This window comes from Nansenia antarctica (genome assembly GCF_963989245.1).
Source record: "Nansenia antarctica genome assembly, chromosome: 1".
NCBI lineage: Eukaryota > Metazoa > Chordata > Actinopteri > Argentiniformes > Microstomatidae > Nansenia > Nansenia antarctica.
In genome coordinates, this window is record NC_137674.1 from 104,234,469 (window position 1) to 104,244,485 (window position 10,017).

A 10,017-nucleotide genomic window follows, 5' to 3' on the forward strand; every position below is an offset into this window, starting at 1 on the left:
ACGCGACACTAACATCACAACAACTAAAATGCATATACGCTGTCACATGGAGAAGCGTTAAACTAAATTATTATTAGAGGTAGAAAGCTGTTGTTTAAAACATGCATTTTACAGCCGCTAATTAGTGCACTGAGATGGAACGGAAAATGCTTCAGGATCTGGTACTGGCAGCGGCCTCCGTACACTGTGAGAGAACAGCTGTCACATACGACAGTGGCTCAGCAGCGGGTCACGTGTCTCTGAGCTACGGCGACATTGTCACGCTGGGAAACGACTTAACTCATCGTCTACAGAAGCAGTGCATGGACATACATGTCATTGCATTGTACTGTCAGACAGATGTCCATCTGCCTGTTTGGATTCTGAGGTATGTTCAGCCTCATGACCATCATCACCATAGGACGTAGCTATAGCCATAGTGAAGGTAGTAAGTAAGCTATGCCTATGTTTTAAAATATCAACCAGGTTGACCAAAGGATAGAACTTCAGGACCTAAGCCAGCCTACTATTTGGCTGGGACTCATTGGAGTGTCATACTAAAGTTGTAGATTAAAATATGATATAAGTGTTAGTGCATATTCATCTACAGTGAAATGTACTGTAAGCGTTACCCATAGTGAATAATAATAATGTGCTTGTCAATGTCAGCATCCTCCAGTTACCTGCTGCATATGTACCACTTAACCCAGAGGCCCCGGCACAGCTGTCTGCCCGCGTTATGGGCCGGTGTGGGCTGGAGTTCTGTGTTGTTCAGAGTGATCTTTTGCAGGTAAGGTGCTTACATGAAGCGTTACTGAGAAACGTTACTGTGAATTTGTATATATTTAAGGTTGGAAAGATAAGCAGAATGGAAGACTCCTCTAATGGTTATTCAGACAAGATCCATAGAGATGTAGGCTATTTTGATGGCAAAGTACAATACCTTTTACCAAGTCACCAGACCACATTCCCTTTAATCGAATTGACTCTGTTAGATGTGACTATTCTGTTTAACCAAATGGATGACTTTGTAAAAAGGGTGTGTATCTCATAAAGTTGGTCATACATGTTTCTAACTCTACACTCAAATTTTCCGACCCCCAGTGAAATTATGGTTTGACTACAATTGGTGTAATTCCTGATGATTTTTCTGTCTTTTCCCTAGGAATTCAAGAGGTCATTTTCCAACCTCATGTCAATAGAGGTGCGTGCAGTCTGGTCTAAACACAACCTAACCCTCGTTAGAGTACAGCAGAGTCGAACGACAGACCAAGTCCAGGATGAAGTTACAGAAGCCAAGGCAGTTAATGTTGACTTTTCTGCTCTAGCTGCAGTGCCAAAGAATGTCAACAAGGGGGCACTAGCGTACATATTACATACCTCTGGAACAACAGGGCTTCCCAAGATCGTGAGGGTACCACATAAGTGTATCGTGCCCAACATATTGCATCTCTGGTTAGTATGTGCAGGTTTGCCATTGATATGAATGTGGCACCACTAGTGTAATGAAACATTGAAGAAGGCATAGTGAAATGTGTCCATTTGACTACTGCGATTATTATGAATTAAAAATGAAAAACAAAGATTCCAGACCCTGCACATAACATTTTTTTTTTTACTGAGTTGAGCATGCCAATCCCCATTTTGAGTGTAATACCTGTATTGTATTGACAGTTTTCAGTGTTTGTTGTCCGTAAAAAGGATTTCCTCTTTAATCCTTCTCTTCAGTTCTGTTTATCAGATGACTGCAGACGATGTGGTGTTCCTCGCCTCTCCCTTGACCTTTGACCCCTCAGTGGTGGAGATATTCTTGGCCTTGTCGTCAGGGGCGTGCCTCCTCATCGTCCCCACGGTGGTTAAAAGAATGCCCAAACGACTGGCTCACGTGCTGTTCACGACACACCGGACGACCGTTTTACAGGTCAATAAATATAGACGTGAATATGGGTGTAACTCGTCTTTCACTACGTTTTCACCATATCTGTAGCCTGTAACCACATGGTGTCAGTATTTCAGAGGCACAATCTGTGTGTTCTATCCTCCTCAGGTGACGCCCACTCTGCTTGGCCGCTTTGGTAGGCGTGCCCTGCAGGAGGAGGTGCTGTCTGCCGGCTCCTCCCTGCGTGTCTTGGCCCTGGGGGGTGAGGCCTGCCCCTCCCCGGCCGTGCTGCGAAGCTGGAGGCAGGAGGGGAACCGCACTCGTGTTTACAACATCTACGGCATCACAGAGGTGTCTTGCTGGGCCTGTTGCTACGAGTTTCCAGAGAGCCTCCTGCAGTCCACTAGTCTGTGAGTGACACCCCTGACCTCTGGTGGTAATGGTCATTACCTACAAACCCCCGATAATGCGCCCCAAACCCCCACGACACAGCATTCTTCTTCTCCCCAATACATTTCAGCTGTGTGTTAGATTTGTATTCGTATCATAGTTGCTGTTTTACCCAATTCATGCTAATTGTTTTGCACATTTGTAATGACAGTTGTATGACTGTGGTGGTGATGTAGTTGTTTGTACATTAGATTAGATTCAACTTTATTGTCATTGCAGAGTACAAGTACTAGACAACCACATGCAGTTTAGCATCTAACCTGAAGTGCAAATAGTGATAAAAGAACATGATATAAAAACATGACGATGATAGTGATGGGTACAGTAAGGCATGTACGGTAGTTTAGAGGTATATACAGTTATGAGGTACAGTTGAGGTAGCTTATGTAGTGTACAGATGTATAAAAGATATATAAAAAAAGATATATAAAATATATATGTATTATATATATACTGTATATATATATATATAATTTTCGTCCATCTCACAGGCCTGAAGCCTCGGTGCCCCTTGGGGCCCCATTGATGGGCACAACTGTGGAAGTAAGAGATGAAGATGGCTGTGTTGTCACCGAGGGCGAAGGTCAGGTGTTCATAGGTGGGCGCACACACAATTACACACACACACACACACACACACACACACACACACACAAGCACACACAAACACAGAAAGACACACACACACACACACACACACACACACACAAACACAACAACAACACACAGAAAGTCACACAGAGCATTGAAGAGAGCCTGAACCAACAAGTCATACACACACACACACACACACACACACACACACACACACACCTACCCTCCCACGGTCGATACGCCTGTCGGTTGATGTTATAATAAAGGTCTTCCGTCCAGGTGGAAAGGACAGAGTGTGCCTTCTAGACGAAGAGGTGTCTGTCCTCCCTGGGACCATGCGGGGTACAGGAGACTGGGTCCAGGTGAAGGACACGCACCTCTACTACCTGGGCCGCCGGGACCGACTGGTCAAACGCCACGGACAGCGTGTGCACCTGGACAACGTGCAGCAAGTAAGTGAGATCTCCTCCAATCAGCATGCCCTCATTTACACCAAACAGATGACTGTGGCATAGATTGTACAATGCAATTTTTTTGCATGAATAGCGTCATACATAAAATACAATTTAGCTTCTTTAAGTCCAAGAATAATATAATAATAACTTCATGTTATCCATATCCCTATCAACGTTCCAGTTCGTATTCTCCCACTTCCGCTCACTCTTCTCCCCCTCGACACCTGGGCCTTTGGGGCAGCTGTGGCGCAGGAGGTAGAGCCGCCGTCAAACGATCGCAAGGTCGGCAGACCGGCGGTTCGAGCCCCGGCTGTGCCACATGTCGAAGTGTCCTTGGGCAAGACACTGAACCCCAAATTGCTCCCAGTGAGCGGGCCGGCGCCTTGCATGGTAGCTTTGCCGCCATTGGTGTGTGAATGTGTGTGTGAATGGGTGAATGAGAGGCCGTTGTAAAGCGCTTTGGACGAAGGCGCTATATGAGTCAGTCCGTTTACCATTTATTTACCTCCCCCAGGTTCTCATGAGCCTGCCCCAGGTGGAGGCCTGTGCAGTAGACCTGTATAAAGGCTCTCGGCTGGTCGCCTTCGTTGTGGCCTCCTCGCCATCTGGGGACCCGAAGGCATCGGCGCCCCGTGTCTCCTCCTCTGTTGACCAGCAGGCAGACCGCGACTCCTCCGCGCCCCCTAGTGGTGATCAGGGAGACCCGGCCACCCGCTCCTCCTCCTACGCAGCTCATCACGACCACGAAGAGACGGTTTCTGCTACTAGAGGCCTGCAGAGGGGCGTCCTTAAGAGGTTATCTCAACTCCTGCCCAGTCACAGCGTCCCAGACACTCTGGTGCTGGTCCCAGCTCTACCACTGTCCTCGCACGGTGAGACAACATTCCGTCGCAGCAACGAACATCTCATCCCTACCCGCCACCCCCACCTTAGTGCGGCCCATCCTCTGCGAACGCGAAATAAATGTCACCGCTTCTTGGATCATTGGTACATGTGGGAATACGGTACATGTGGGAAAACTAGGGTTAGGGTTAGGTGCTAGGGTGACTTGGTACATGCTGGCATGTCTAACCCTAACCCTACCCCTAACCCTAACCCTAATCCTAACCATAGCACCCTAGCAACCTAGCACCTAATCCTAACCCTAGTTTTCCCACATGTACCGTAACATATGTATCATGTCCATAGTGGTAAAGAAAGTATTGTTGTTCTTGTTTTTTTTGTAGGAAAAGTGTCTATGGGTGAACTTCTGAAGATCTACCAGAGACAGAGAGCAATGTCAGAGTCCCACGGTCCACAGGAGAACATGGATACTCTGACAGAGAAACTGAAGGCTCTGTGGAGGGTGACTGCCATACAACATTAGATCTAGTTTTTTTTTTCATGTTTCATGTAATGCCTAACATGTGGCTGATAACGTGATGTGATATCTGACGTGTGGGTGTGCTTCTGTACGTCAGGAGACTTTAGGCCTTGCCAAGGACGCGGCCGTCAAGGAGGAGTCCAACTTCCTGTTCGGCGGAGGCGACTCCCTCCAAGCGTTGCGTCTCTGCAATGACATCACTAACACCGTCGGGGGAGGAGGGACCTCGTCATCCGGACTTTTGGAGGTTCTACTGGACGGGTCCTTCTCGGACGTACTGCGCCACGTTTCCACGGCAACGCTGACTCTTCCGTCCGAGTGTCGTCCCGTGACGTCATCATCATCGTCATCCCAGCCCGTGGCCAAGAAACGGCGAGCTGACGATCCTCTCTCCTCCTCATCATCACCACCCAAGAGACAGCTCACGGACCCTCACTCTACAGTAGCCGCAGAGAGGCTGCTGGGAAATGAAGTTTTTTCCTCCGTGAAGACGGCGGTGAGATACACGGTGTTGAGGAGAGCAGGGGAGGTCATAGAGATGAGTCACTCCGACTCTTTTAAAATAACCGACGAAAACTCGGACCGCTCCGACACCACAGAGGAGGGACCAACCATGAGAACAGAGAACACACAGACACAACAGGCGACAGTCGCCAATGAGAGTACACAATCCACCCGTCATTCCTCTACAGTGGGAGCCAATGAGCTGTGTGTCAGTGGCGGGGGTGGGGGTGGGGAGGCCAGTGCTGTGAGACTGGGACTGAGGGTGAGCTGGACCTCAGACACAGGCAAGTGTGTGGACGCCTCTCCTGTCCTGCTGGTGCAGAGAGGAGCGGAAGGCAGCAGGACCTCTGTGTTCATCGGCTCCCACTCCCACAGGATGCAGGCTCTGGACCTGGCCACGGGGAGGCTGCTGTGGGAGCGGGTCCTGAGAGACAGGATCGAGTCCTCGGCTGCTGTGTCCCGATGCGGAGCCCTCGTAGTGGTGGGTCAGTATCCACAACAAAGCCTCATTCACACTAAAGAGCCAAACCGAACTGAGCCAGGCTAAACTGTACTGTACTGGGCTGGTCTGGTTACTCATCCACCATAGTTGCTGAATTATTAGGAAATATCGAAGCCAGCCCAGCACGGTATGGTTCGGGTGGGCCCTGTAGTGTGTAAATCCCCTTTGAGTCTGTATTTTAGTGTCTATATACCGTGATTTACACTACAGAGCCTAACCTAACCTAACCTAACCGAGCTGAGCTGAGCTAAGGCTGGGCTGGCCTGGTTACGCAATTCAAAGGAAAGCAAAAAATATCCAAGCCCCTAGATGTCCATTCTACATTGACGGTAGATGACATGGTATGGCTTTGATTGTTTCTGTTTTAAGGGTGTTACGACGGTAGTGTGTACTTCCTGTGTGCGAGGTCTGGGGAGACGAGGTGGGCGTTTGAGACGGGAGACGCAGTGAAGAGCTCTCCCGCCGTCGACCCCCTCACAGGCCTGGTGGTGGTGGGCTCACATGATGGACACGTGTATGCCCTGGACCCACAGGTATGTGTGTGTGTGCGTGTGTGTTTACGTGTGCGGCCAGGTGATGGAGGGTTCACGTGATGCACCTGTTTTTAAGTATTGTGTCTTTGTGTGCGTTTGTGTACAGTATGTGCGTGCGCACCTCCCTTACAAGTATACATTTAAGATAAGATTAGGAATGTCATTCCTAAAATCCATAAATATGTTCATGATGTGTGTGTATTACAGATTGGTCAGTGTGTGTGGAAGCGCCACTGTGGGGGCGGGGCTGTGTTCTCCTCGCCGCTTCTCCACCCCTCCCTTAGACAGCTGTACGTGGCCACGCTGGGGGGCCACCTCCTCTGTCTCAACCCTGTGAGTACTCACACACACACACACACACGCACACACACACACACACACACACACACACACACAGACAGACACCACTAATTCACAACATGTACTTGGAGTGTGTGAGTGGGAAAAGAGGACTGTTAATCGTGTTTAACATGATGTACAAACCGTGAAGTGCTCTTGTAACGTGCTGCACGGTAAGTTAAGACAGAGGCTCTGTTCTCCTCTCGTTACAGGACAGCGGCAGCGTCTTGTGGACGTATTCCAGAGAGACTCCCTTCTTCTCCTCCCCGTGCTGCTCGTCCAGCCACGTCTTCATCGGTTCTGTGGACAGGAACATCTGCTGCTTCAGTCTCACGGGACAAATGGTGAGGGTGGTGGGGCGCTTTGTCTGAGACGTATGGGGGCGCGCCCCAATCGTCTTTCCTCTATTCCTCGCAAACCTCTCTTCTCGCTTCCTTCTCAAAAAAGGATCGGAGGAGAAAATCTAAGGGGAGGAACCTTTTAGATCTTCTCCTTCAATTCGCAGGAGGTGAGGAAGGAGGATGCCAGGAATCGAGGACCGACGATTGGGACGTACCAAATATTGTTGGTCTTTTTAATAATAATAATAATAATAATAATAATAATAATACATTTTATTTATAAGGCGCCTTTCATGGCACTCAAGGTCGCTGTACAACACAGTTACAAAAATACAGTCAAACAGTTAAAAAATGACAATCAAACAATTACAAATTACAATATAAAAAGCAGCAGCAGCAGGGCATTCAATAGTCGGGAGGGTGGCTCAGAGATAAGCCTGCCTAAAGAGGTGTGTTTTGGTGTGTGTTTTGAATGGGTTTTAGTCATTCTCTCCGACGTTATTCAACATCATATTTGTTCCCCAAACAAAACCTGGTCCTGTCGAGTTCACACTCAGGTGCTGATTCTGTTTTGTTTTGTTTCGTTACCGACCGACAGCTCTGGCAGTTTGCCACCGGCGGGCCGGTCTTCTCGTCCCCGTGCCTTGTGTCAGACGAGCGGAGGGTCGTGTGCGGGTCACATGACGGGTGCGTGTACTGCCTGGACTGTGGAGACGGTTCGTTGGTGTGGCGCTTCCAGACCTCGGGTCGGGTATACTCCAGCCCCTGTGTGTTTGACGGCCACCCCTGGCAGGACAGGAGGGGGGGGGGTCCGCTGGTGGGCGTGGCCTCCACAGACGGGACACTCTGGGTGGTGGACGGAGAGGACGGAACACTGAGAGCCTCGCTCTCTCTCCCCGGGGAGCTGTTCTCATCTCCTGTGGTGTGGGAGCGCTCCCTGGTGGCGGGATGTCGTAACGACTTTGTGTATTGTGTCGAGCTGACCAATGGGGAGAAGAAGGAGGAGGATCTGAGGAATTCCTGAGATTCTTTGTATTACGTTATGGCACGGTTTATGCCATTTCTTTTTCATGATTTATTAAAATGGAATTCTAGAAATAAATGGTTGTCTGTCTGTGTGTATGGTGGCCAGAACAGTGAGGTGGAAAGCCTGTTTGAGAAACAAGATTTTGGCTGTTTCAGTTTCTAGGGTACAATTTAGAATGCGCAGCCAACATATTGCTCTACTGCAGTGTGGGAATTGGAACATCGGCTTTGTGTTCAACCTCTGATACTGCTGACTACATTTGGAGGAGGAAAATGAAGACTCTTGGGGCATTGAGTCCAGACATCAGTATTTAATTTACATAATTCATAACATTTGCATCACTTAAAGAACGTTCTCATGAATATCTCTAAGTGGGACAAAAAAAGTGCAATTATTACCAAACATATTTTGTTACATACAACACTGTGTACACTACACTATTGCACACGACTTAAGTTAAAAACGAAATGACAAAGTGACTGCGCCTTAGGGGCTTCTTTCTTTCTCTCAGTCTTGGTAAAACCGCTTCTAACATACATACATACATACTTACATACATACATAGAGATCATTACATTGAGTAGTGATGGGAGAGCCCCAAACCTCATAGTAGGAGAAATATCCATATGATGTCATTCACCGACTGACCTGGCCTATTAAACAGAAGTTGTCACGAGGCTGATTGGTTTAGAAAATTATATGTGATAATGGCTTATCATAATGGTGATTCACAGAATGTGTTTCCCAATGCTGGCAGACATTTTGAACGGATCATCATCACATTAGCGACAGGGAAATGTATGTTTCAGCAAGCAGGTAGTCTTTTTCCAACAGAAGGAAAATCCGGGTTACATCATTACAGAGTAGTGAGAAAACTGGGCAGCTCACAACCGCCAAACACTGTGGTAGTCAATGTTGTGTTCCAGTGCAGTCGATATTTGATGACAGATTTTTAGTGTTCATTTACAAACAGATTTTAACACCTTTTGTCATGGCAAAGTTTTACAACATAGCTTCTTTGACAGCTGTCACAGTCGTCACGGACACAGTGAGAACAATTGTTATACTGTACTAAGTACTGGTTTTTTAATACAAGTATATCTATATATATATATAAAAAAGCTACTTTTTGTACATTGCTGACAAGGCTCAGAGATGACAAAATCTATTGACTCAACATGTTATTAAAACAGTGCAAGAAATAATAATAATACACACAACATAAGGTAACAGAACAGATGACGGAAACAGATTTGTTTCAGGTCATAAGGAAGGTTTAACCGGGTGATCGTGTGTCGGGTGGGGTTATTGTTAGCTGTTAGCCCTTACAAAACTCTCAAAGTACTTTGAGTAAAGAAAGAATATGAATCTGACACTGTATCAGTAATGAAAGAAGACGCATTAATTAGAAGTAATAATTCGTCTATTTTGCCGCACAGAGAGCGGACATTTGAGAGGAGTATTCCCGACAAAGGCGAGCGTAATCGTCTTTTCCTGAAGCACGATTGCCTCTCCGCCCCCGTCTCCACCTCACTGCTTGGCCAAAGGTCAGAGCACCTTTGACCAGAATGTCCTGTAAATCCACAGATGAGGCGAGAATGTTTGGACATAAATCAGATGGTTGTTGAGACTCTGATGTTAAGTATCTTGTCCCTTGTGAAAGTAATTGAGTGGAATCGCAATAAACTGAATTAAAAACTAAAAACAAATAAATAAGTGCGCACCAACACACAGAGGCAGCCGTTAGTAGGCGCCGTTTCATGCATTACAGTCTGCTTCGCCGAGGAGACTCGGATGGAGTCGTTGGGGGGCCGACGTGTCGGGTTTGTGCCTTTGCGTCGGTTTGCTGCTTTTGTGTGGCTACGGACCATCCTCAAACACCAGTAGGTACCACAGGCCCACTGTTACCTGCCAGTCGGTGGCTAAACGTTTCCAAAATGATTCAGCTGCAAAATGAATTACCATTCCTTATTCCGTTCCCGTTTTGTGAATTACAATGAGCCTGTCCTTTGATTTCTACCCCCACCTCCCCTGGTCTACAGCTTGTGATG

At 47.5% G+C, this 10,017-nt stretch overlaps 1 protein-coding gene across 1 annotated transcript; it reads left to right on the forward strand.

Moving 5' to 3' along the window:
* Positions 1-134: 134 nt before the first annotated feature.
* Positions 135-7,963, forward strand: aasdh (aminoadipate-semialdehyde dehydrogenase; the record flags this gene model as incomplete). Its single annotated transcript, XM_080528884.1, has 14 exons — positions 135-367; positions 649-769; positions 1,145-1,434; positions 1,708-1,900; positions 2,027-2,268; positions 2,800-2,906; positions 3,182-3,354; positions 3,872-4,229; positions 4,584-4,702; positions 4,818-5,709; positions 6,096-6,259; positions 6,467-6,592; positions 6,811-6,942; positions 7,538-7,963. 14 exons carry the CDS (start codon positions 135-137, stop codon positions 7,961-7,963), a joined length of 3,576 nt encoding a protein of 1,191 aa, XP_080385010.1.
* Between the last annotated feature and the right edge of the window lie 2,054 nt (positions 7,964-10,017).